This window comes from Aotus nancymaae, unplaced genomic scaffold (genome assembly GCF_030222135.1).
Source record: "Aotus nancymaae isolate 86718 unplaced genomic scaffold, 86718_ANA_hifiasm-v0.15.2.pri h1tg000028l, whole genome shotgun sequence".
Classification (NCBI taxonomy): Eukaryota; Metazoa; Chordata; class Mammalia; order Primates; family Aotidae; genus Aotus; species Aotus nancymaae.
The window spans coordinates 26,601,144-26,626,358 of NW_026988441.1; the positions used below are offsets into that span (position 1 = coordinate 26,601,144).

General features: G+C 56.9%; 2 protein-coding genes across 4 annotated transcripts; one reads left to right on the forward strand and one right to left on the reverse strand.

Moving 5' to 3' along the window:
• Window positions 1-1,706: 1,706 nt before the first annotated feature.
• On the forward strand, window positions 1,707-14,402 carry HOMER3 (homer scaffold protein 3). Of its 3 annotated transcripts, none has more exons than XM_064381606.1 (10): window positions 1,707-1,813; window positions 5,934-6,015; window positions 6,099-6,255; window positions 6,496-6,627; window positions 9,686-9,793; window positions 10,973-11,094; window positions 11,895-12,051; window positions 12,403-12,519; window positions 12,616-12,702; window positions 13,980-14,402. In XM_064381606.1, the coding sequence occupies exons 2-10, from the start codon at window positions 6,002-6,004 to the stop codon at window positions 14,169-14,171; spliced, it is 1,086 nt and encodes a 361-aa protein (XP_064237676.1). In that variant the 5' UTR covers window positions 1,707-1,813; window positions 5,934-6,001; the 3' UTR covers window positions 14,172-14,402. The 3 variants fall into 3 exon arrangements, with proteins under 3 accessions (XP_064237676.1, XP_064237674.1, XP_064237675.1); XM_064381604.1 differs by lacking the exon at window positions 1,707-1,813 and adding an exon at window positions 1,882-1,964; XM_064381605.1 differs by lacking the exon at window positions 1,707-1,813 and adding an exon at window positions 3,777-3,940.
• A 579-nt stretch (window positions 14,403-14,981) lies between these two features.
• DDX49 (DEAD-box helicase 49) lies at window positions 14,982-24,914 on the reverse strand. The gene is made up of 13 exons (XM_021669190.2): window positions 24,780-24,914; window positions 23,780-23,903; window positions 21,761-21,846; window positions 21,545-21,666; window positions 20,993-21,180; window positions 20,763-20,903; window positions 19,306-19,381; window positions 18,938-19,014; window positions 18,704-18,801; window positions 16,807-16,881; window positions 15,760-15,848; window positions 15,580-15,651; window positions 14,982-15,489 (listed from the first exon to the last, which is right to left on the reverse strand). Exons 1-13 carry the CDS (start codon window positions 24,892-24,894, stop codon window positions 15,298-15,300), a joined length of 1,455 nt encoding a protein of 484 aa, XP_021524865.2. The 5' UTR covers window positions 24,895-24,914; the 3' UTR covers window positions 14,982-15,297.
• Window positions 24,915-25,215: the final 301 nt, after the last annotated feature.

Sequence of the window (25,215 nt, forward strand, 5' to 3'; positions counted from 1 at the left end):
TTTTCTTTTGAGACAGAGTCTCCCTCTGTCCCCCAGGCTGGAGTGCAGTGGCACATTCTTGGCTCACTGCAACCTCTGCCTCCCGGGTTCAAGCAATTCTCCTGCCTCAGCCTCCCGAGTAGCTGGGATTACAGGCATGCACCACCATGCCCGGCTAATTTTTGTATTTTTAGTAGAGACAGGGTTTCACCATGTTTTGGCCAGGCTGGTCCCGAGCTCCTGACCTCAGGCAATCCACCCGCCTCAGCCTCCCAAAGTGCTGGGATTACAGACCTCAGCCACTGCACCTGGCCCAGTTCTTTAGAAGAGAGGCCTCCAGACCTAGGAAGAAGAGGGCTCAGACCGGAGTGGGGGCAGCAGCTCAGGGCTGCCCTCATTAGAGACAAGGTCTCACTATGTTGCCCAGGCTGGTCTTGAACTCCTGAGCTCAAGCAGTCCTCCAGCCTCAGCCTCCCAAAGTGCTGAAATGACAGACGTGAGGCCAGCCCCTTTCTGTGACTCTTCTGTTACCTGTCTATTACATGACCAGGTCTGGGTGCTCCTCTAGGGCTGGCCAATCCATCCCGAAGCCTCAGTCTGCCCCAGCACAAGAGTGATTGTTCATCCCAGCAGGGGAAACTGAGGCACAGATCCAGTTTCCCCAGTTGCAGCAAAGAGCTGCAGGGCCTCTGCCTGTGAACCTAATGGCAGGCACCCCAGAGGACAGCTGCTGGTATTGACCGAGTCCTTCATGTTCCTCCCTCTACCAGAGCCCTGCAAGCATCAGCCCATTTTCCAGGTAAGAAAACTGAGGTCCACACTGAGGAAGCCACTGCCTCAGTGTAGACTTGCATAATCCAGCTTCAGGTTGGGGCTGCTCAAGGCCAGCCCTGTCTCAGCCCCTCCCAGAGACTGGACAGGGGGTTCAGGGAAGGAATTCAGCCCTTCACTGTCTCACTGTTGCTTCTGCCTACACAAAACGCAAAGTCAGCCTGGGTCCCTCGCCCAGCCGCCCCCATAGAATAGCCACACGGCCCCAGCTCTGCACTTGGCAGACTCTAAGCAGCTTCCAGAAGCCTCGGTCATGCGGCCGGCACCTTTCCCAGATACTCTTATTTTTTCCATTATTTTTTTGGTAATAAGGAAAAGTTACTTTTTGCACAGAACAGACGGTATTTTCTTTGCTCCCCACGATGTTCAAGCATTTCGTGGCTTCCAGCCTGAGAACAGAGCCAAATCCTTCCCTTGTGCAGATGCCTCGTGAAGTTAGAAGCAGCTGGGGAAACCGAGTCTGTGCCTCAGTTTCCCCTGCTGGGATGAACAGTCCCTCTTGTGCTGGGTCAGACTGGGGCTTCAGGGTGCATGGGCCAGCCCGAGAGGAGCACCCAGACCTGATCATGTAATAAACAGGTAACAGAAGAGTCATAGAGTGTCTGGGCTCACTTCTGTCATTTCAGCACTTTAGGAGGCCGAGGCAGGAGGATCACTTGAGCTCAGGAGTTTGAGGCCAGCCTGGGCAACACAGTGAGACCTGGTCTCTAAAAATAAACTTTAAAAATGGAAAAAAAGAAAAGAGAGAGACAGAGAGAGACACACAGGGATTGAGACAGGGGAGGGCAAGATCTTTTTCAAGGCCAGGGGAGTCAGAGAGGCTTCCTGGAGGAGGAGACGGGTGGTGGCGCTGAGCCTGGAAGGACAGGCAGAAGAGATGCCTGCAGAGAGGGCATTCCAGGCAGATGGAACAGTGTGAGCAAAGGCCTGGACGGGGGGAAGACTTACATCCTGGCCCAGGAGTCAATCTCCAGAGACAACCCGACCCAGAATTCACCTAAAGGTAATTTGAATGTAACTGCCAGCTCAGATATGCGATTCTTCTTAGAAGGAAACAGAAATAAAGGATCAGGGAAAGGAGACAGGAGCAGAGATCTTGGAGATGAAAAGCAAAAGCCTCTCTGAAGTTGTCAAAAGACTGAAGTGTCGGCCAGGTATGGCAGCTCACGTCTGTAATCTCAGCACTTTGGGAGGCCAAGGTGGGCAGATCACTTGAGCCAGGGATTTGAGACTAGCCTGGCCAACATGGTGAAACCCCGTCTTTACTAAAAATACAAAAATTAGCTAGGTGTAGGGGCATGCACCTGTAGTCCCAGCTACTCGGGAGGCTGAGGCAGGAGAATTGCTTGAACCTGGGAGGCAGAGGTTGCAGTGAGCCGAGATTGCGCCCCTGCACTCCAGCCTAGGTGAGACTTTGTGAAAGAAAGAGAGAGAGAGAGAGAGAGAGAGAGAGAGAGCACCAGGTGCGGTGGCTCACACCTGTAATCCCAGCACTTTGGGAGGCCGAGGTGGGTGGATCACGAGGTCAAGAGATCGAGACCATCCTGGTCAACATGGTGAAACCCTGTCTCTACTAAAAATACAAAAAATTAGCTGGGCATGGTGGCGCGTGCCTGTAATCCCAGCTACTCAGGAGGCTGAGGCAGGAGAATTGCCTGAACCCAGGAGGCGGAAGTTGCGGTGAGCCGAGATCGCGCCATTGCACTCCAGTCTGGGTAACAAGAGCGAAACTCCTTCTCAAAAATAAATAAATAAATAAATAAATAATTTTTTAAAAGAAAGAAAAGAAAAAGAGAGAGGGAGGGAGAGAGGAAGGGAGGGAGGGAAGAAAAGAAAGGAAGAAAGAGAGAGAAAGAGAAAGAAAGGAAGGAAGGAAGAGAAAGAAAGAGACTCAAATGCAAGGCTCAGAGCTTTAGGGCGCCACAGTCCTTGGTGCCAGGGAGCTGCAGGGTCTCTGCCCACAAACCAACGGTAATGTGTGATTTTGGAGAAGGTGCCAGAGAGAGGGCAGCACCAGGATTGACAAGTGCGACCCATGGGCTTGGGGCTGGGGAGATGGATCCCAGCTCAGCTCTGGAAGGACGCTCTCCTGGCAAGTGTGGGAAGGGGACGCTCCTTGTGACCAGAGGTGACAAACCCAGGCCAGTGGTGGCTGAGGGGACACACCCATGCGTTGGAGACATTCCCTGAGCCTTTGGATTTTGGGACGCTCAAACAAGAGCAATGATAACCTTAATCCAACCATCATGGGCATTTTACCATTGTCTTGGGAGGGACAGAGGTGGACAGATGTCCCTCCCCAGGGATGGAGCTGGCAGAACAGACAGGAAGGCTTCTCTCTCTTTGTCTTGCTTCCTGTTCCCTCCCGAAGCTGATCTCTTCCGTTTCCTGGCAACACCCATTGAGCACCTACTGTATGCACTGTCTGAATACAGTAGGTGCTCAATGGGTGTTGCCAGGAAACGAGAGCCCCGTGGCCGGGCGGGACCCACTGCCCCCTCCGCAACCTCACTGAACCACCACGTCAGCCCGGGAGGGACCTCACCTCCCTCACAGGCCCAAAGTCATGACCTCAGGTAGTGGGGACAGAGACAGCTGTCCCCTGAGAGGCGACAGGAGGGTGAGGTCACATCGCTGTCCCTGCAACTGTATCCCTCCATCTGCTTCCTGTCTCTCTGCCTGTCTCCACCGTGTCTCTGTTTCTGGGTCTCTTTCTCATCCCAGATGTCCCGCTCCTCTGTCTCTCTGTCCCCACCCTCTGTTCCCAGTCCCGACCCCCCGCAACGCCCCCAGTCCCCCTCCCCCGCCCCCGCCCCTCCCCCAGTCCCCCGCCCCTCTCCCCGCCTGGCCCGGTGCAAAAAGCCGGCAGGGGGCGCAGCGGGGCGGCCTCGGCGGCCCGGGGAGGCGGGGCGGGCGGCGGCCGCGTCGGGACCCGCCGCGATGGGACCGGAGGCGGCGCGGGCGGCGGCGGCGGCGGCGCAGACAAAGACGCGGGCGGCGCGGAGGGCGGCGCGGAGGGCGCGGGCCCGGGAGCCAGGGAGCGAGCGGGGCGCCCGGCTGCGCGGAGTCAGCGCCGCGGGGGCCGCACCCGACTCGCGCCCGGACACTCGCGGGGCGCCGACCCGGCAGGGTGAGCCCGGCCGGCCGAGACTGCGCCGCGAGCGCGGGGGCCTCCAAGTCCCGGGGCCAAGGGAGGGGCGCGGGGGGGGTCCCCAGAAGTTCCGGACCGGGGGACTGGGAGCGGCGCGAGGGGTCCCCAAGTTCCAGGGCCGGAGGGAGTGCGGGGGTCCCGAAGTTCTGGAGTCGGGGTCGGTGAGGGGACCGCGCGGGAGGTTCCCAAAGTTCTGGACCCGGCGTTGGAGGAGGCTGCGAAGGAGTCCCCAAAGTTGCGGACCTGGGGTGGGAGCCTGGCGCGGGAGGGGCCCCGACGTCCCGGACCTGGGACTGGAAGGGTGGCAGGGGGTCTTCGAAGTTTAGGAGTCTGGGACAACAAGGGGGTCCCCAAAGTTCCGGACCGGGTTAGAGGAGGCGGCACGGGGGCAGTCCCCAGAGTTCCGGACCTGAGGTTGAAGGAGGCAGAAGAGGTGTCCCCGAAGTTCTGTACCCAGAGACGGGGCTGTCGCGGAAATCTCAGAAGTTCCAGGGTCAGGGCTCGCGTCCCGGAGTTGGGTCGCGCACTGGGTGTCCTCCCGCCTCGGGTGGGGACTGGATCCTGAATGAATATTAGCCCCCTCCCCGCCCCCCGGACTGGGGTGCATGGGATGGGGCCTCACCCACCGGCCAAACTGGGGATCCCGGGCACCGGGCGGTGTCGGACCCCCCTCCGGGAGCCCCGTGGCCGGCGGCATCGGAGCACATGACTAGTTGGTGAGTAACTTTCCCCAAACGCTGCAAGTCGCAGCAGGAGCGGCCGGACCGGAAGGGCCTGGGTTCCGGGGACCCCTGCGTCCCCCAACTCCCACCTGGCGCAGGACCCGCCTCCGGTCCAGGCTAGAGCTCCCGCCCCACCCCCACTCAGGGGCTCCGGTTTCAGACCCTGTGACCGGCACAGCAGCTGCCCAGGACAGGATGGGGGGGGCATACCCCCTTTGACTATAGAGGCTGCTGGGCCGGGGCCTCCCCTCCCCCGCCTATCTTCCCCATCCCCCAAACCCCTCCTTGGTCCCCTGCACATCCGGGGTGGCTGGATGGACCAATGGGGAGGTTGGGGAGCCCTGTTCTCCCAGTGTGCATTCTGCTCTGCTCCCCTTGGTGGGCACTGGGATTGGCTGTTTGGCTACATCTTGTCTTTTTAACTTGGCTGGGGGCTCCCTGGGGATTTGGACTCTGGGCTGCCAGGTGTGCCTCTAGCCTAGGGTGGGAGCTGGGGGGGGGTCCCTCTGCAGGGCGTAGTGAGGAACTGGTCTCCCAGTACTACACACCTCTCAATGCCCCATTTTTTGATGGAGAACCTCTCTCTGGCCAGTCATGGAAAGAACTCAGCAGATATGTGGCCTCCACAGCTCAGCCCAGGATGGAGGGGGCTTCACGGGGCGGGGTGGGGGGTGCAGTAACTAGGACGATGAGAGATTTACGTCTGGATGTCAGCAGCCACCTGGCTCCTCTCAGAGGGCCATCTCCTGCACAGGGTGTGGTGGGGACTTCCCCCAGACAAAGAAAGATGGGGTCCGCTTACTCCGAGTGATCTGTAATAATCATCTTGCCTTTTCGCTTCTTTCTATCATTTCTTTCTTTTGTGGAGACAGGGTCTCACTCTCTTGCCCAGGCTGGAGTGCAGTGTGGTGCGACCATAGCTCACTGCACTGCGGCCCTGACCTCCTGGGCTCAAGCAATCCTCCCACCTCAGCCTCCTGTGTAGCTGGGGCCACAGGCACATGCCATGACACCTGGCTAATTGTTTAAATTTTTGGTAGAGGTGGGGTCTCACCATGTTGCTCAGGCTGGTCTCGAACTCCTAGGCTCAAATGATCCTCCCGACTCAGCCTCCCAAAACACCGGGTGTGCTTTGGGCCTCTCTTGACTTTTTGGTTGAAAGTTCTGTGATAATGGGTCCTGAGCTGGAACCTGCTTGGCCTCCCTCAGCCTGGCCTGAGGGACACTCATAGTCCCCCCTCTCTCCCTAGGGGCCAAACCAGCGGCTCCTGCCACCTCTCTGGCTGCCCCCTAGAGCCTGCCCAGCCCAGCCTGACCAATGTCCACAGCCAGGTGAGCTCCCACCTCCCCAGCCTGGACCTGAGCTTTCTAAGGGGGGGTGTCCGGCCCCTACTGATCACCCTCTCCCCACACAGGGAGCAGCCAATCTTCAGCACACGGGCGCACGTGTTCCAAATCGACCCGACCACCAAGCGAAACTGGATCCCGGCGGGCAAGCATGCACTCACTGTCTCCTATTTCTACGATGCCACCCGAAATGTCTACCGCATCATCAGCATCGGGGGCGCCAAGGTCCGGGTGGGGTCTGGGTGGGGCAGAGGCACCAGGGGTCCTGGTGACACGCCTGGGTCTGGTGGCTGACTTGCTGTGTGCCCAAGGGATGGGAAACTCTGAGCCTTCCGGGGCCCTAGTCTGTCTCCTGAAATGGCTCAGAGTAAAGACTTTCCAGACGCTAATACAAGGTGCTACCTGGGGGTTTCATGTCTGTTACTATCCGTCCCATCAACCTTGAACTTTGTTCCCCAACCCCAGGCCATCATCAACAGCACTGTCACTCCCAACATGACCTTTACCAAAACCTCCCAGAAGTTCGGGCAGTGGGCTGACAGTCGCGCCAACACCGTGTACGGCCTCGGCTTTGCCTCTGAACAGCATCTGACGCAGGTGGGCCGGGGGGAGGGGGAGGGAAGGGACGAGGCTGAGCCCAGTTCTTCTCCTGTGCATGCTCTGGGACCTCGAGCAGGTCCTCTATCTTCCCATCTGCAGGATGGGCATGTAGGATGAGATGAGCTGGAAGCCCCTTTAAGGTTCGCTGGTTTGAGTCCTAGTTCATTTTTTTTTTGAGATGGAGTTTCACTCTTGTTACCCAGGCTGGAGTGCAATGGCGCAATCTCGGCTCACCGCAACCTCCGCCTCCTGGGTTCAGGCAATTCTCCTGCCTTAGCCTCCTGAGTAGCTGGGATTAAAGGCACGCACCACCGTGCCCAGCTAATTTTTTGTATTTTTAGTAGAGACGGGGTTTCACCATGTTGACCGGGATGGTCTCGATCTCTTGACCTCATGATCCACCCGCCTCGGCCTCCCAAAGTGCTGGGATTACAGGCGTGAGCCACCGCACCCGGCCCCATTTTTTTTTTTTTTTTTTTTTTTTTTTGAGACAGGCTGGATTGATCTCAGCTCACTGCAACCTCCGCCTCTCAGGCTCAAGCGATTCTCCTGCCTCAGCCTCCCGAGTAGCTGGTCCCCACTACCACGCCTGGCTAATTTTTTGTATTTTTAGTAAAGATGGGGTTTTGCCATGTTGGCCAGGCTGGTCCCGAACTCCTGACTTCAAATGATGTGCCCACCTCAGCCTCCAAAGTGCTGGGATTACAGATGTGAGCCACGGCCCCCTCCCTTAATTCCTAGTTCTACTGCCTCTAGCTCTAATTTTGGATATACCCTGCTCCTCTATGGGACATCAAGTGGGTGGATGGGCTGGGCACTTCCCAACATGCCCCAGCAATACCTTCATCGTCACCTCCCTGTGCCCTGTGCCCTCTCTGTACTTCCATTATTATCTATGGTTTTGTTGATGATGAGTGCTTTCATGAAGATTTTCATCTTCTTTTTTTTTTGAGATGAAGTCTCACTCTGTCCCCCAGGTTGGAGTGCAGTGACATGATCTTGGCTCACTGCAACCTCTGCCTCCTGGGTTCAAGTGATTCTCCCACCTCAGTCTCCAGAGTAGCTGGGATTACAGGCGCCTGCCACCTTGCCTGGCTAATTTTTGTATTTTTAGTAGAGACAGGGTTTTACCATGTTGGCCAGACTGGTCTGGAACTCCTGACCTCAGGTGATCCACCTGCCTCAGCCTCCCAAAGTGTTGGGATTACAGGCATGAGCCACCACGCCTGACCTTTTTTGTTTTCTTCTAGAAGTTTAAGAATTTTCCTTTCTTTCTTTCTTTTTTTTTTTTTTTTGATGAAGTTTCACTCTTGTTGCCCAGGCTGGAGTGCAGTGGCGTGATCTCGGCTCACTGCAACCTCCTCCTCCTGGGTTCAAGCGATTCTGCTGCCTCAGTCTCCCGAGTAGCTGGGATTACAGGTGCCTGCCACCACGCCCAGATAATTGTTATATTTTAAGTAGAAATGGGGTTTCACGATGTTCGAACTCCTGACCTCAGGTGATCCGCCCCACTCGGCCTCCCAAAGTGCTGGAATTACAGGCATGAGCCACCGTACCCAGCCTAAAAAATTATTTTTTAACTAAGAAAATTTATTTTAAAACTGGGGGAGGGGTGGGGGGAAACATATCCTATCCTAACTGGGAAACTGGCATTGCTCGTCATAAATAGGTGGCAAATGTAAACATTTAATACAACAAAAACAAGAAGGGGATGATTTCTTTCTCATTGACTTCCGATGTCTCCTAGAGCCTGCGACCTAATCTGTTTGTTATAAAGGAATAGTAACAGGTGTTAAAGACAGATGAGCACCCACCTGAGGCTCTCTTTGTTGAAATAGGCCTGATAAAGAGGAAAAGGGGCTAGACATGGTGGCTCATTACCTATAATCCCCACACTTTGGGAGGCCAAGGTAGAAGGATCACGTGAGCTCAAAATTTCAAGACCAGACACCCCATCTCCAAAAATATACGTATAAAAAAATATAAAAGGTCAGATGTGGTGACTCATGTCTGTAATCCCAGCACTTCGGGAGGCCAAGGCAGGTGGATCACGAGGTCAGGAGTTCGAGACCAGCCGGGCCAATATGTGAGACCCTTGTCCCTACTAAAAATACAAAAATTAGCTGAGTATGGTGGCACATGCCTGTTGTCCCAGCTACTTAGGAGGCTAAGGCAGAAGAATCGTTCGAACTTGGGAGACAGAGGTTGCAGTGAGCCAAGATTGTGCCACTATACTCTGGCCTGGGTGACAGAGTGACTCTATCTCAAAAAAAAAGAAAACAATGGCGGGCGTGGTGGCTCACACCTGTAATCCCAGCACTTTGGGAGGCCAAGGTGGGTGGATCACGAGGTCAGGAGTTCGAGACCAGCCTGGCCAACATGGTGAAACCCCACTTCTACTACAAAAATTAGCCAGGCATGATGGTGCATGCCTATAATCCTAGCTACTCAGGAGCCTGAGGCAGAAGAATCGCTTGAACCCAGGAGGCAGAGGTTGCAGTAAGCTGAGATTGTGCCACTGCACTCCAGCCTAGGTTATAGAGCGAGATTCCATCTCAAAAAAAAAAAAAAAAGAGGAAAAGGGCCATTCTGGGTAACATGGCTAGACCCTGTCTCTACTAAAAATACAAAAATTAGCTGGGCATGGTGGCGCGTGCCTGTAATCCCAGCTACTCGGGAAGCTGAGGCAGGAGAATTGCTTGAACCCAGGAGGCGGAGGTTACGGTGAGCTGAGACTGTGCCATTGCACTCCAGCCTGGGTAACAAGAGCGAAACTCCGTCTCAAAAAAAAAAAAAGAAAAGAAAGAAAAAGAGGAAAAGGGAATTCCTTTCCCTTTCTCAATGTGGCCCAATGTATTAAAAATGCCACCTCCGTGATCTGATGCCACCTGCCCACCCACCATGGTACATCACTTTTCAGACCTTCTCTCCTTCCAAGGTGTGTGATGAGGGAATGGGTACAGTTCCAAAGTGACGGGGCTGTCGCTGGGTGGCAGTTACCTGGTTTGTGGGGATGGGCTGGGGGTTGACTGTCTGTTCCTCCCCACTCCCCTAGTTTGCCGAGAAATTCCAGGAAGTGAAGGAAGCAGCCAGGCTGGCCAGGGAGAAATCTCAGGATGGCGGGGAGCTCACCAGTCCAGCCCTGGGGCTCGCCTCCCACCAGGTCAGCACTCCCTGCCCCCCTACGCTTCCTGGGCACCTATGAGGCAACCAGGCGCTCAGCTGATATTGGAGGACGTTGATATTAGGAGACCAGGCACTGTGCTAGTCCTCAAGACCCGATGCTCCCAGATGACCTAAAGTTAGACCCATGGTGGGGACCACGGAGGAGGGGTGTGGAGCATGTCATGGAGGGTCTGGGCCTTGCCTGGGGTCAGCAGGGGGCACCCAGTAGCAAAACCGGCTTAGATGGCAGAATGGAAGACTAGAAATTGAAATGGCTAAGTGTGGCCGGGCGCAGTGGCTCATGCCTGTAATCCCAGCAATTTAGGAGGCCAAGGTGGGAGGATCGCTTGAGCCCAGGAGTTTGAGACCAGCCTGGCCAACGTGGTGAAACCCCATCTCTACTAACAAATACAAAAATTAGCCAAGCGTCGCGGTGTGCACCTGTAGTCCCAGCTAATCGGAGGCTGAGGCAGGAGAATTGCTTGAAGCCAGGAGGTGGAGGCTGCAGTCAGCCCAGATCATGCCACTATACTCCAGCCTGGTGACAGAGTGTGACAGAGAAAGAAAGAAATGGCTAAGTGTGAGGCAGAGCAATGAACTGTCCCTGTGTGTTTTCCCACATTAATTTATTCAGCATCATTTATTGAGCGCCTGCTGTGTACCAGGCCCAGTGCTGTGCACAGGGGTTGCAGAGATTAAAAAAAACAGGCTGGACTCTACCCTCAGAGCCAGTGGTCCAGGCATTGGGGTGGCTCATAAAACACGAATTCAGCCTGGGCAGGGCTTCCTGCTGAAATCCTAAACGGGCCACAGGGAACGGAACAGGGAAGGGAACAGCATGGAGCTGTCCGATTGTCCCTCTCCCCTACCTTGCAGGTTCCAAGTATCCTGGTTTAGACTAACCTGCATTAGACTTGCTCCTAGGGGTGGTGAAACCCCAGGAAGGCAAGGTTGAGGGCATGGGCCTGGAACTCTCAGCCTAGGGGCCATAGGGAGCCATGGAAGGTGGGTGAGATGGGGAGGGACACACTTGGATCCGGTGCTGTGAAGGACCTGCTTAGGGTGCATAGGTCAGTTGGACCCCCTGATGTGATAACCCCCAGGTCACATCAGCCTTGATCCCAGCCACTGACAGAAGCTACTGCTCATCGTGACCTGCTCTTTTCCCCGTGCACAGGTGCCCCCGAGCCCCCTCGTCAGTGCCAACGGCCCGGGTGAGGAGAAACTGTTCCGCAGTCAGAGCGCTGACGCCCCCGGCCCCACAGAGCGCGAGCGGCTCAAGAAGATGCTGTCTGAGGGGTGAGGGGTGGGGCTTGGGGCGCGGCGGGAGCGGGGGTGGGGGTGGGGAACGAGGAGGTGGTTCTCGAAAGCCAAGGGAGTGCCAGGGACTGCGGGATCTTAACTGTGGACCCAAGACCTGGGGAAGGGGACGAGCTGATCCCGATGCTGCTCCATCCAGAGCCCACCCTGCCCACCGGCTTTGGCACGCCGGTCTGTATTGATCCGGCCCCTGTCACCTGGCTGATAACCTCGCCCCATCCATGCCTCTCGGGTTTAGGATAAACCTGGGGGCCTCCCCACCCCGACCACGCCCCCCTTGGCTGACTATCCCCAACTTCCCAACCCTCCTCCGCCATCCCGACAGTGTCACTGGGCAGACTCCATGTGCCCACTTCTTTGACCGGGTCTCTGACAAGACCCCGCCTCTCCGGGACCGCCCCATCCCCAAGCTCAGCGCTAATTTTGGCTGCGCTCCTAGCCCAGCCCAGTGTCGCCACGTCCCCAGCACAGCGTGGCCCTGACTCCGTTCCCTATCCCTGAAGCACCCCACCCTTGGCCCCGCCCCCTAGCCCAGCATCGCCGCTGACTCCACCCCCCCAGGTCAATGCCACCCCACCCTGGCCCGGAGCCCTAGTTCAACTTCACACCCTCTCCAAGCTTCGCCCTGACTCAAGCCCAGAGCCATCCCAATCCCTGGCCCCGACCCCAACCCCAGAGCCATCCCAACCCCTGGCCCCGATCCCAACCCCAGCATTGCCCCTGACTGTGCCCCCACTCCAGCCCCATGTCACCCGCTGCCGACCCTTGCATCCCCGCAGCTCCGTGGGCGAGGTACAGTGGGAGGCCGAGTTCTTCGCGCTGCAGGACAGCAACAACAAGCTGGCGGGCGCCCTGCGAGAGGCCAACGCGGCCGCAGCCCAGTGGAGGCAGCAGCTGGAGGCTCAGCGTGCAGAGGCTGAGCGGCTGCGGCAGCGGGTGAGGGCACCCCCTTCCAAAGAGAGCCCCCCACCTGGCCCGGGCAACTGTGGAGCCCATTCCTCTGCCGGTCCCATCTGCCCTGGGTTCATGGACTGGCTGGCTGACCTCAGCAGGTCACTGCCCCAGCCCCAGTTCCTTGCTCTGTAAAATGGGTGTGAGACAATGCCAACTTCAGAGGGTGATCAGACCCTAAAGTCCAAGCTACGTGTGTCGGGGAGGTGCCACCAACCAAGGGAGTTGGATGCTTGGTCCTGGGTGTGGCCGGACAGGAGGCAGAGTCCCTAGAGGTTGGGGGAGCAAGGGAGAGTGCAGGCAGGGGCGGCAGGGGCTGCTATTCCTGTCCCACAGGTGGCTGAGCTGGAGGCCCAGGCAGCTTCAGAGGTGACTCCAGCCAGTGAGAAGGAGGGGCCGGGCCAGGGCCAGTCACTGGAGCAGCTGGAAGCTCTGGTACAAACCAAGGACCAGGTGAGCACCAAGTATGGTTCCTGGGCCTCGCCTTCCCTCACCTCTAGAGGGAAAGCCAGGACCCCAGAACAGACCCTGGGAACTCTTTTCCTCTAGGAGATCCAGACCCTGAAGAGTCAGACTGGGGGGCCCCGAGAGGCCCCAGAGGCTGCCGAGCGCGAGGAGACTCAGCAGAAGGTGCAGGTGTGTGTGGGCACCAGGAGGTGGGGTGAAGGTGGGTGACCGTCACCTCAACAGACAATCGGGCTGATCTACCTAAGACAATAAAGTATTGGGAGTCCCAGGCCCGCACCAGGCCTGATGGCCGGCAGGTGCTGTGTGAACAGTGGGTTCAGCAAGCAATGCTCAAGTCCTGGCTGCATTCCCATGCCAGACCCTGTCATTTCCTCCTGTTCTCAGCCTGAAATCACAGAGCCTGCACTGGAACCCAGGTGTGGCTTGGCTTGGCTTTTTTTGTTTTTTGTTCAAGATGGAGTCTCACTCTGTCACCCAGGCTGGAGTGCAGTGGCTCCATCTTGGCTCACTGCAACCTCCACCTCCCAGGTTCAAGTGATTCTCCTGCCTCAGCCTCCTCAGTAGCTGGGATTATAGGTGTGTGCTACCATGCCTGGCTAAATTTTTGTATTTTTAGTAGAGATGGGATTTTACCATGTCAGCCAGGCTGGTCTCAAACTCCTGACCTTGAGCAATCCACCCTCAGCCTCCCAAAGTGCTGGGATTACAGGAGTGAGCTGCCGTGCCCGGCCTTGGCTTGGCTTTTGCTACAGGCTTTATCCGAGAAATGTTCAGGGGATACCTTTTTTTGTTGTTGTTAAATTTTGAGACAGGGCCTCACTGTGTTACTCAGACCGGAGTACAGTGGTGCAATCTCAGCTCACTGCAACCTCCACTTCCTGGGCTCAAGCGATTCTCCTGCCTCAGCCTCCTGAGTAGCTGGGCTACAGGTGCCCGCCACCACATACAGCTAATATTTGTATTTTTAGTAGAGATGGGGTTTTACCATGTTGTCCAGGCTGGTCTCGAACTCCCGACCTCAGGGGAGCCACCTGCCTCTGCCTCCCAAAGTGCTGGGATTATAGGCATGAGTCACTGTGCCCAGCCCAGGGGGCACTTCTTGTGAGCCCAACAAGTTGAGATGTTACAGGACCTGCTTCCCTTACACCTGTTTCCCTAGCTACTTGGGAGGCTGGGGTGGGAGAATTGCTTGAGCCTAGGAGTTGGAGGCTACAGTGAGCTAGGATTGTGCCACTGCACTCCAGCTTGGGCAACAGAGCAAAACCCTGTCTCTTAGAAATGAGGGCAGAAGCCAGACCCCTGGGGGGTTTGCATTTTATTCCCAGTGTGATCGGAGCCCTAGGAGGGCTTTGGGTAGAAGAGGGACATGAAGGCAGTCAGACTCTGGACACCTCGGACAGGGATGGTGACTTGTTGGGGCGTCCAACCCTGCCCTTTCCTGGCAGGACCTGGAGACCCGCAACGCGGAGCTGGAGCACCAGCTGCGGGCGATGGAGCGCAGCCTGGAGGAGGCGCGGGCAGAGCGGGAGCGGGCACGGGCTGAGGTGGGCCGGGCGGCACAGCTGCTGGACGTCAGGCTGTTCGAGCTGAGTGAGCTGCGCGAGGGCCTGGCCCGCCTGGCTGAGGCTGCACCCTGAGCCGGGGCTGGTTTTCTATGAACGATTCTGGCCTGGGATGCGGGCCAGGCCGCAGGCGGCGTAGTTGGGCTCATTCGTCCTGGTAAGGGACCGGGGGTCCCAACTCGGTCCCGGGTGGGCCGGGGTGGGGTGGGCCCCAGCTGGCTCTGGCTGTTGACGGCATGGGGGCTGTTTTTGAGCTTCTCATTGTGTAGAATTTCTAGATCCCCAGATTACATTTCTAAGCGTGGCTGCGTGTGTGTGTTATGTGGGTACCTGGGCACCTAACATGTCGCCGGCCCCTTTCCCTGCCTCCTCTTGGGTGCCCCTGTATCCATGTGGGAGTTCTAAGCCACTTGCAGATGAGGGGTGAGGCCTGGAGTCTGGGGTGGGGTGTCCAGGCCACACAGCCAGGAACCTGGCTCTGGTGCCTCTGCCTGGCCCCTTGGGCTTAGCTCATGTGGTCTGGCCAAGTTTGGACTTTCGTGACCCCTTCACTCTGGCCACAACCCCCAGATGTGTCCAGGTGGCTGGCCAGGGAAGCTCCTAGAACAAAGCTGTGCTCATTCAGCACAGGAGTGCCCTCACTGAAACCTCACAGCCGCCTCTGGAGAGTGGGGCAGCTGCTGCCATGTCCATTTTCCAGATGAGGAAGCTGGAAGCCGAGAAGGGGCTTCCAGATGCAAGACCATGGCCGTTCGAGCCGGTGGTGTGCCTGCAAAGCTTTGGGCCTGCCTGTTGGAAACAGACGTGGTGTTCTGGGCAGACACCTGAGAGGCACCGGCAGCCGCACCCAATCTCTCCTGTTCCCCTGCTCTGCGAAAGTCAGACTGAGGAAGTCAAAAGACCCATTTATTGAGCACCTCCTGTATGTGGCACCCTCGGGGGGTGACCTTGAGTTGGGGTCACAACCTCCTGGGTCATGTCCTTTCCTCCTCTGCAGCCTGAGTCTTGGCCAAGGCTCAGGGAAGGGGCCAGCTAGGGGTTTGGGGCAGAGGAGCAGGGTCCGCACAACACGGGTGCCCACAGGTTCCGCTGCAGGACACTGAGCGGGCCCCGGGAAGGGCCACCGCCCCCAGCGAAGGTTCCTCCGACCCTCAGCTCCATGGAGGAGTCCGGCACTGGGCAGATGATGACCGTGTGGGGCTCAGGCCGGGCGCTGGGAGGGAACCGGGCCCGAATGGGCCGCAGGTAGGGCCCTGGGTGGCCGCCCCTTGTGGCCAGCCCTGCCGGCCTTCTGCCGTCGCTGCAGCGTCTCCTCCACCTTCTCCTTGAAGCGCCGGTTCTTCTGCTTGATCTTGGCCAGCTCGGCCTTGCGCTTGGCCTCCAGGTCAGGGTCCTAGCACCGGGAGGACCGGGGGCGGCTGAGCCAGGACTCTCACCCAGGGAACCTGACCACCCACCTCCCGCCGGCAGGCTCGGCCCGCACCTTCCCTTCCAGGATCAGCTGCTTCCACTTGTTGATCTCCTTCTTTTCATCAAAGTGGGCCGCCTCCAGTTTCTGGTGGAGGGAAGGGGGGTAAGGAGACGCCGGTCACGGGGGCCCGCCTGGAAGGGAGCACCCCGGCCCCGGAGAGCAGCTTGGCCTCTGCCCGCCTCTGACACTCACAATCTCACACTCTCTCCGCACTACGTTGACCTGTGTGAGGATCTGTAGCACCTCGGCCTCCTCCACGGAGAATTCCTCTAGCTTCTTCTCTGTGGGGACAGCAAGGCCAGGGATGGGGGTGGGGAAGAGACATGACACAGAGGGAGTTCAGCCAGGTAGTGAGCTCCCCATGCTGTGGGGTATGTAAGGCCAACTGGAGTCATATCAGATAAGGGCCAGGTGGGCAAGATCAGGGATTTCTGAGCTAAGGAAGGTATGGACCGCTGTCTTTGCAGAGTCTCACTGTCACCCAAGCCAGAGCACAGTGACATTATCTCAGCTCACTGCAACCTCCGCCTCCTGGGTCCAAGCAATTGTTGTGCCTCAGCCTCTTTTTTTTTTTCCCAGATGTTTCTTTTTTCTTTTTTTGGGACAGAGTCTCACTGTCATCCAGACTGGAGTAAATTCTGCCTCAGCCTCCCAAGTAGCCGGGATTACAGGTGTGTACCAACACACCTAGTTAATTTTTGTATTTTAGTAGAGATGAAATTTCACCATGTTGCCCAGGCTGGTCTCGAACTCCTGGGCTCAAGTGATCTGCCGGCCTCAGCCGCTCAAAGTGCTAGGATTATAGGCATGAGTCACTGTGCCCGGCCAAGTCCAGATGTTTCTAAATTTTAGGACAGTCGGTGCAGTGATCAGAGCTACCTTAGGAAGTGTCTCTGTCTTGGTTGTATATGAAACCACTCCCGGGGGTTTTTAGCAGGCCTGGGCCCTGCCACTGCGGCCTCTGACATCTCAGGGACCTTCCACACACCTCAGTCTGAGAAACCCCAGTCCCCTCCTGACGTGGCTTTCAGCTGCTGGCAGCCACTGTGGGGAGTATGTTCCAATAAATGGGAAAAATAACTGCTTTTGGGGGTGCCTAGGGAGGGAAACCCAGCCTACATCTGCTCATATCCGACGAGGCAAATGGGTCTCACCCAGAGGCACCCACCCCTGCCCACCTTCTTCTGCCCACCCCACCCCTCCTCTGCCCACCCCCTCTCCACCCCCGCCCCCACTCACTGATCTGCTCCTCAATGGCGTGCACCAGGTGGATGTCGTACTGGGTCACCAGCGTGATGGCCTGACCCTGCCGCCCTGTGGGGATGCACCAGTTAGCTGCTATGTCCCGGGGGTCAGGACATGGGGCTACGCAACTCAGGGGTCCTCCTAGAGATGCTGAACAAAGGCTCGGGCGTGGGATCAGCCCAGAGTGTCTGGGCTCAACCCCAGGCAGGACCTCTGTGTGGAGGATGGGTCACTGGGGATAGGCAGTTCTCCTGCTGGTCTGTGGGCTTACACAACAGTTACTGCCTGATTTCCCTTTTTGGCTTGGCTGCCAGGGAACCCAGTCTAAGTAATGCCAGCCATTAGTCCCGGCGGGCCTCAGCCTCAGATCTCTGCTTGCTGTTTCTGTGACGGTGACTAGGGCCGAAATCGCACTGAGGGCGGACAAGGTCAGTGAGCCTCACGGCAGCCCTATATGGACATCACCATTCTCATTAACTGCCATGGGAGGTCTGGGGAGCGGAAGTGACCTGCCCAGCACTGCAGGGTCAGGATAGAAGGTCCAGGCCCAGGCTGACCCCAGCAAACGCATTTTTCCTGGCTCTAGAAGTGAGAGCATCTCACGGACACCGTGCCCCTCCCTGATGCTGGGGCCGTGTGTGCACCCTCCCAGGGGCAGTCACACGCTGCTCAGTTCATCACCCCACTGGGGTGAAGGCAGCACCTCCCTCGCCTTTTCTTTTTTTTGAGATGGAGTCTCACAGTTGCCCAGGCTGGAATACAATGGTGCGATCTCAGCTCACTGCAACCTCCGCCTCCCGGGTTAAAGCGATTCTCCTGCCTCAGCCTCCCGAGTAGCTAGGATTACAGGCACAGGCCATGACACCTGGCTAATTTTTGTATTTTTAGGTTTCACCATGTTCATCAGCCCGGTATCAAAGTCCCGACCTTAGGTGATCCGCCCACCTTGGCCTCCCAAAGTGCTGGGATTTTTTATTTTTTTTTGAGACAGAGTCTTGCTCTGTTGCTAGGCTGCAGTGCAGTGGCACGATCTTGCCTCACTGCAACCTCCACCTCCCGGGTTCAAGTGATTCTTCTGCCTCAGCCTCCTGAGCAGCTGGGACCACAAGCGTGCACCCCCACGCCCAGCTAATATTTGTATTTTTTTTTTTTTTTTTGAGACGGAGTTTCGCTCTTGTTACCCAGGCTGGAGTGCAATGGCGCGATCTCGGCTCACCGCAACCTCCGTCTCCTGGGTTCAGGCAATTCTCCTGCCTCAGCCTCCTGAGTAGCTGGGATTACAGGCACGCGCCACCATGCCCAGCTAAGTTTTTGTGTTAGTAGAGACGAGGTTTCACCATGTTGACCAGGATGGTCTCAATCTCTTGACCTTGTGATCCACCCGCCTCGGCCTCCCAAAGTGCTGGGATTACAGGCGTGAGTCACTGAGCCAGGCCTATTTTTATTTTTTTTTGAGATGGAGTTCTGCTGTTTTTGCCCAGGCTGGAGTGCAATGGTGCAATCTTGGCTCACCGCAACCTCCCGGGTTTAAGTAATTCTCCTGCCTCAGCCTCCTGAGTAGCTGGGATTCACCTTTGCTTTAGAAAGGTTGACTCCTGGCCGGGCGTGGTGGCTCATGTCTGTAATCCAAGCACTTTGGAGGCCAAGGCGGGCGGATCACTTGAGGTCGGGAGTTCAAGACTAGCCTGACCAACATGGTGAAACCCCGTCTTAAAAAAATAAATAAATAAAAATAAAAATAAAAAAAAGAAAAGTGGACTCCTCCAACTTGCAAACATGGCCCGGAGTAGCTCTCATCTGTGGGCTGTACCCTACCCATGCCCCACCACCTGGCTTTGCTGGGCAGGCTGGAGGGACGGGCCCAAGGCCCAGCCTCCCCTCTGCCGCTCACCTGCACGGGCCGTGCGCCCGACTCGGTGGATGTAGATCTTGGGGAGCCCGGGGGTGTTGTGGTTGATGACCACCTGTACCGTAGGGATGTCCAGGCCCCTGGAGGCAGAGGTGGCTGGTCAGCTTTGGGGAAACCGAGGCTAGCTAGGACTCACCCAGGGCCACTCAGCAGGGAGGCTGTTGGGCCGTGTAGTAAAGAGGGAGTGCCCTGGGCAAGGGATGGGGACCTGCTCACCGGGAGGCCACATCTGTTGCGATCAGGATCCGGTAGATACTGGACTTGAACTTGGCTAGGGCAGCAAAGCGTTCTTTCTGCATGGGGTTGGGGAGAAAATTGGGAATGGGTGAAGGCAGTGTTTTCTGTGTGAGGCCTAGGGACAGGGTGGAAGCCGGGACAGTCCCCCAGATCCACCGAGGAAGGGGGCCACGGGAAGCCAGACCGGGACAAATGAATGACAGCTGAAAGAGATGGTGGTCAGGGAGGGCCACGCGAGCTGTGATGTTCTGGGAGCAGGAGAGAGCAGGCGGCAGGAAGAAGGCACCTGCAGAGGGAAGGATCGGAGCCGATGCCTGAGACAGGGAGGTGTCCTGGGGTCACCTCACCTGCTTCATCATGGAGTGCAGAGCCACGGTGGGGAAGCTGAATTTGCGCAGCATCATGCACAGAATCTGGCAGGTCCTGGTGAGAAGGATGTGCCCGTCAGCCCCTCCAGCTCTCAGGTCCTGGTAAGGCATTCCTCCCTGGACCCACTGAGACACTGCGCACAGCGGCCCCATATGGCTTAGAAAGGAGAGGCAGTAGCCAGGCACGGTGGCTCACACCTGTAATCCCAGCACTTTGGGAGGCTGAGGCAGGCAGATCACTTGAGGTCAGGAGTTCGAGACCAGCCTGCCCAACATGGCAAAACCCCATCGCTAGTAAAAATATAAAAATTAGCTGGGTGTGGTGGTGCGTGCCTGTAGTCCCAGCTACTTGGGAGGCTGAGGCAGGAGAATCGTTTGAACCTGGGAGGCGGAGGTTGCAGTGAGCTGTGATTGCGCCATTGCACTCCAGCCTGGACGACAGCATGAGACTCTCTCAAAAAGGAAAGAAAGAAAGAAGAGGCAGTAGGATGAAAGGCAGCAGAGGCCTTGCCTGTCCAGTGTCCTCTCTACTGATCACTCCCTGGAGCTGGAACTGACAAGAGTTGGCCCTGGGACTTCAGGGCTGGAAAGCCGGAAACTGACTTGCTAGGGGTGGTCACTATTAAAGAGAGGGCTGAGAGGGAGTCAGCAGAGGAAAACAGAGAAGAGAGAGGGGCACGGGGAGAAGGGATGAGGACCATCATGTAAGCTGCTGGATCCTGCTGTGCCTGACAGCCACCCTACAGCCAAACTTTTGTCTCTTTTTTACTGAGATAGAGTCTCACTCTGTCACCCAGGCTGGAGTGCAGTGGCGTGATCTCGGCTCACTGCAACTTTGCCTCCTAGGTTCAAGAGATTCTCCTGCCTCAGGCCCCTGAGTAGCTGGGATTACAGGTGTGCACCACCATGCCCAACTAATTTATTTTTGATACAGAAGGAGTTTCACCATGTTGGCCAGGCTGGTCTTGAACTCCTGACCTCAGGTGAACCCCCCCTTCTATCCTGGCTCTTGCAGGAAGTGCCTACAGCTTCTCAATGACCTTCCCAAACAGCTCAACGGAGATGCGAACTGCCCTCCCTAAGGGTCTCTGTGCAGATGCACACCAGGCCTGTTAGTTGTCACAACTTCCTCTGAGATAGGACTAGAGGCCCAGGAAAGCTCAGTGACACCCCCAGAACACAGCGAATGGGCTGCTCACACAGCTGCTTGCAGGGGTTTCCTGGCCCTTCCATCAAGGGCTGGCTGAGGAACCCCAAAGCCCAGCTATACCTTTGGATGGGGTGACCTTGGCTCCTTGACAGAAGCCCCATAACCTCCAGGCTGAGCAGAGGCTGGGGAGTGCTGAGACTGGTTGTGTGTCCCAGGCCCAAGACATCGGGCCACCTCCTCCTCTGAAGGGCAGCGGGAGGGGAGAGGCGGCCCCACCCCTGCTCACTTGCACGTGTTGGTGAAGATAATGACGGACCAGTCCTCGTGCTCATCCTGGAAGTGCTGGATCAGGTGGACCAGGTAGGCATCCTTGACCTTCTCAGGCACCAACAGGTAGCGCTGGTCCAGCTGCTCCACGGTGCTCACCCTGGGGATGGACAGGTGGACCGCCACACCTCAATGTCCCTGCCTCTGGGATGGGGCTGCCCCGCCACGCTGTCTGGGCTGTGGACTCACGGGGCCTGTGCCTCCCAGAAGAATGGCTGGTTGGTGGCCAGGCCCTGCAGCTCCCGGAGTGTGTCGGTCAGCGTGGCGCTGAACAGCAGCGTCTGTCTGCTGGCCGGCACGGCCGCCAGGATGGTCTCCAGGTCCACGGTGAAGTCAGTGCAGCCCTGTTCCAGCAGCCGGTCTGCCTCGTCCATCACCTGCCATGCCAGTGGGGGCGGGGGTGAGGGTACTGTCCATGGCCCCAGGTCTTGGCCACCCCTGAAACAGGCCTCTTTGAGAGGCGTGGACATGGGCCCTGGAGCACCCTCCTTCCAAAAGAGGCCTGCCTCTCACCCAAATCCCAGCAAGGCCCTGTCCCTAAATAACATTGCTAGGACCGGGGCCCCTCTTATTGGTCCTTGAGTGGTCCTTGTCACCGTTCCTAGCATTTTACGGGACAGTATAAGGGACATACATTTCCTAAACAGATGAGATGGTGCCCCCAGGCTCTGACGCTGGGCCTGGAGGCTCTGAGCCCAGCTCCTGAGGTCTGCCAGTGTCGGGAGGAAGGGGCGGACTCACCAGGAAGCGGATCTTCTTTATACTAAAAGTGTTGGAGCTGCGCAGGTGATCTGCCAGGCGCCCCGGAGTGGCGATGACCACGTGCGGTTTCCGGGAGAGCTCCAGCGCCTGGGCCACCATGTCTGGGGGGCAGAGAGTGAGAGGCGGGGCTGGGTGGGTGATCCAAAGCTGCCGGGGTCCCATGCTGGGGCCTCCCCCACCTGCCAGCTCCCATACCCAGGCCACCGACGATGATGCAGTCTTTCAGCCCCAGAGGCTTCCCCAGGACCCGGAACTGCTCTGCGATCTGGTAGGCCAGCTCCCTGTGGGTGTGAAGGGGCCAGGCTCGGTCAGGTAGTGGTTCTGGGCCTGCCTCCCATTCCCCTCTCCATTCCCAGGGTTCCTCCCTGAGCCCCCAGGCTCCTGACTTGCCCGGTCCTGTTCACAAAGATACTGAGAGTTGGAGGCCATTGTGGCCCCTGTCCCCTCATCAGGCTCAGCCTGGAACATCCCTCCTTCAACAGCCCGATCCAAACTGGCTTCAGCATCTCCTCCTACCCCAAACCTGTGCCTTCCCCAAGTTCACCTCAGCAATGGCCTCACCACCAGCCAGTTGCCCCAGCCAGAGAGTCTCAAGCATCAGGCTCCCCTCCTCCTCTCTGTCCCCCAGTCAACTCTGTCCTGGCCTCTCCCTGGCCCGTGACCTTTCCTGCTCACACCCCCTCAGAATCAACCCTCTGCCTGGCATTCAAGGCCCTTCTCAAACTGGCTCCAATATGCCCGGGCCCTGGTAGCCTTTCTGCTGCCTGCCTCTCTCACGCGTCTCCTACATGCACTAGCAGGTCCCTCTGGCCAGAACACCTTTCCCTAAACTTGTCCCTTTGCAGGGCCCCTTTTTTTTTCTTTGAGATGGAGTCTTGCTGTGTCACCCAGGCTGGAGTGCAGTGGTGCGATCTCAGCTTACTGCAACCTCCACCTCCCAGAGTCAAGCGATTCTCTGCCTCAGACTCTAGAGTAGCAGGATTACAGGTGTGTGCTACCACACCCAGCTAATTTTTGTATTTTTAGTAGAGACGGGGTTCACTATGTTAGTCAGGCTGGTCTCAAACCCCTGACCTTGCGATCCACCTGCCTTGGCCTCCCAATGTGCTGGGATTACAGGTGTGAGCCACCGTGCCTGGCCCGGCCCTTTTCATCTTTAAGACACTCCTTGAATGAAGCCTTCCATGACACGCCCCCCCGCAAGCTACACCCTTATGGCATGCTATGCCCACTTCTGCTGTCATGGGACTCATCACATCAACTGCTCTGCTTGCTTGCCCAAGGACAGGAGACATGTCAATTTCTTTTTTTTTCTTTTTTTGTCAATCTCTTTTTTTTAGGTGGGGAGACAGAGTTTCACTCTTGTTGCCCAGGCTGGAGTGCAATGGCAGAATATCAGCTCACTGTCACCTCTGCCTCCTGGGTTCAAGTGATTCTCCTGCCTCAGCCTCCCAAGTAGTTGGGATTACAGGTGCTCACCAGCACACCTGGCTAATTTTTTGTATTTTTAGTAGAGACAGGGTTTCTCCATGTTAACCAGGCTGGTCTTGATCGCCTGACCTCAGGTGATCCATCCACCTCAGCCTCCCAAAGTGCTGGAATTACAGGCGTGAGTCACTACGCCCTGCCTGATATGTCAATTGCTTAGGCTCTAAAACTATTGGCAGCTCCCAACTGGCCAGTACTTGCGCTGCTTCGAGCCCCGTGCTGGGAACTTGTCCCACACACACCATCTTGTTTTATTCTGTTTTGTTTTGTTTTGTTTTTTTGAGACACAATCTTGCTCTGTCACTCTGTCGTCCAGGCTGGGGAGCAGTGGCTCGATCTCGGCTCACAGCAACCTCCGCCTCCTGGGTTCAAGTGATTCTCCTGCCTCAGCCTCCCGAGTAGCTGGGATTACAGGCACACACCACTGTGCCCAGCTAATTTTTATATTTTTAGTAGAGACGGGGTTTCACCATGTTGGCCAGGCCGGTCTCCAACTCCTGGCCTCAAGTGATCTGCCCACCTGGAGCTCCCAAAGTGCTGGGATTACAGGTGTGAGCCACTGTGCCTGAGCCATCTTATTTAATTCTGTAGGACCCCTAAGAGGTGGGCAGCAAGATTTTCATCCTCATCTCACATGTGGGAAAAGGGCGCTCAGAGAAAGAAAGGCACTTGCCTGAGAGAACACAGCTGGTTAACGAATACCCAGGAGGCCTGTTGGGGGCTCACCTGGTGGGTGTCAGGACGAGGCAGAAGATACCATAGGGGTCCTCAGACAGCTTCTGCAGGATGGGAAGGACAAACGCTGCTGTCTTCCCGCTGCCCGTCTTGGCACAGCCCAGGCAGTCCCGACCTGGGTGGGGACAAAGCAGCATCAACACCCTCCACGTGTGCACAGCTGTTCCACTGGACACAGTTTGCAACAGCTTCCATTTAATGAGCTGTTACTGTTTGCCAAGTCCTGTGTGCCTGTAAGCCTTTTCCATTCTGGGCATACTGACCACTTTCCACAGGCAACTGACAAATCCTAGGAAGGGGAGACCATTATCGTCTCCATTTAACAGAAGGGGAAACTGGGTTTCACAGCCCTGCTCAGGACACACAGCTGGTGAGTGGCAGGCTGGACTGGAACCCAAATCCATTTGACCTGAGATGCCCACAGCATCCCAACACCTCATTCTAACTCCCTCCGAACTTGGGGAACCCGGAATTCCCTTCCCTCATATCCATCTTGTGCTCCCTGTTGACCCCTTCATTTGTTTATTTAAATCCCTGACTTGTCACATCTTAGACTTCCCGTGGGGATCTCTTTAATGGCAAAACTGAGTTGGGCTAGAGCAGAGAAGACCTGCTCCTAGAGGAGCAATCACAGGACCAAGGAGTCCTGGATCTACCAGCAATTTTGACAACCTCAACTTCTATTTGCAAAATGCAGATAGTAGTATCAGGTCTGCAGGATTTTGCCATACTATCAATTAGTCATTCATCAAACCCGACCTGTGCTGAGACTGAAAATTTCAGAGACTACATCACTTGGGTACGGACACAAATCAAGTTAGTCATGCAGCCTAAATCCCAACACTGTCCACGCCTCCGGAACACCGGATCTCCTGTAATGCCCGAGGCTACCCCTCGCCTCGTAGGACCGGAATGAGCAAAGGGTGCGAGAAGGAAAAGGGGTCGAGAGGAGCGGAGACGCCTTTTGCGGAAGGCGCCCAGGCCTACTCACCCTCCAGGATGGCGGGGATGCAGCCGAGCTGCACGGGCGTGGGCTGCTTCAAACCCAGCTGCCGACATTGTTCCACGAGCCACGATGACAGCCCGAGCTGCGCGAAGCCTGCCATCCTTGTGCCCAGCCGTGGGAGAGACCGTGTGATTCGCGCTTCCGGCGCGCACCGACAACGTCACGAGAACGTCTTCTTATTTATTGGATCTGCCCCCTGCGTGGTTCCACCCTCTCCAGCTCCCTCAGCCCATTGCCAGTTTCGACCGCATCTTTATCATGTATCCCCGAATCCCATTGGCTCGCAGAAACACACTACAATTCCCGAGATGCCCTGCTTGACGCCCTTACGTCTTCCGCCCCCTTGCTTATCATTGTAGAGCTTCCCATTGGCTTACTTCGCCACCACTCGGAAGAAGTAAACTACATTTCCCAGCGTGCC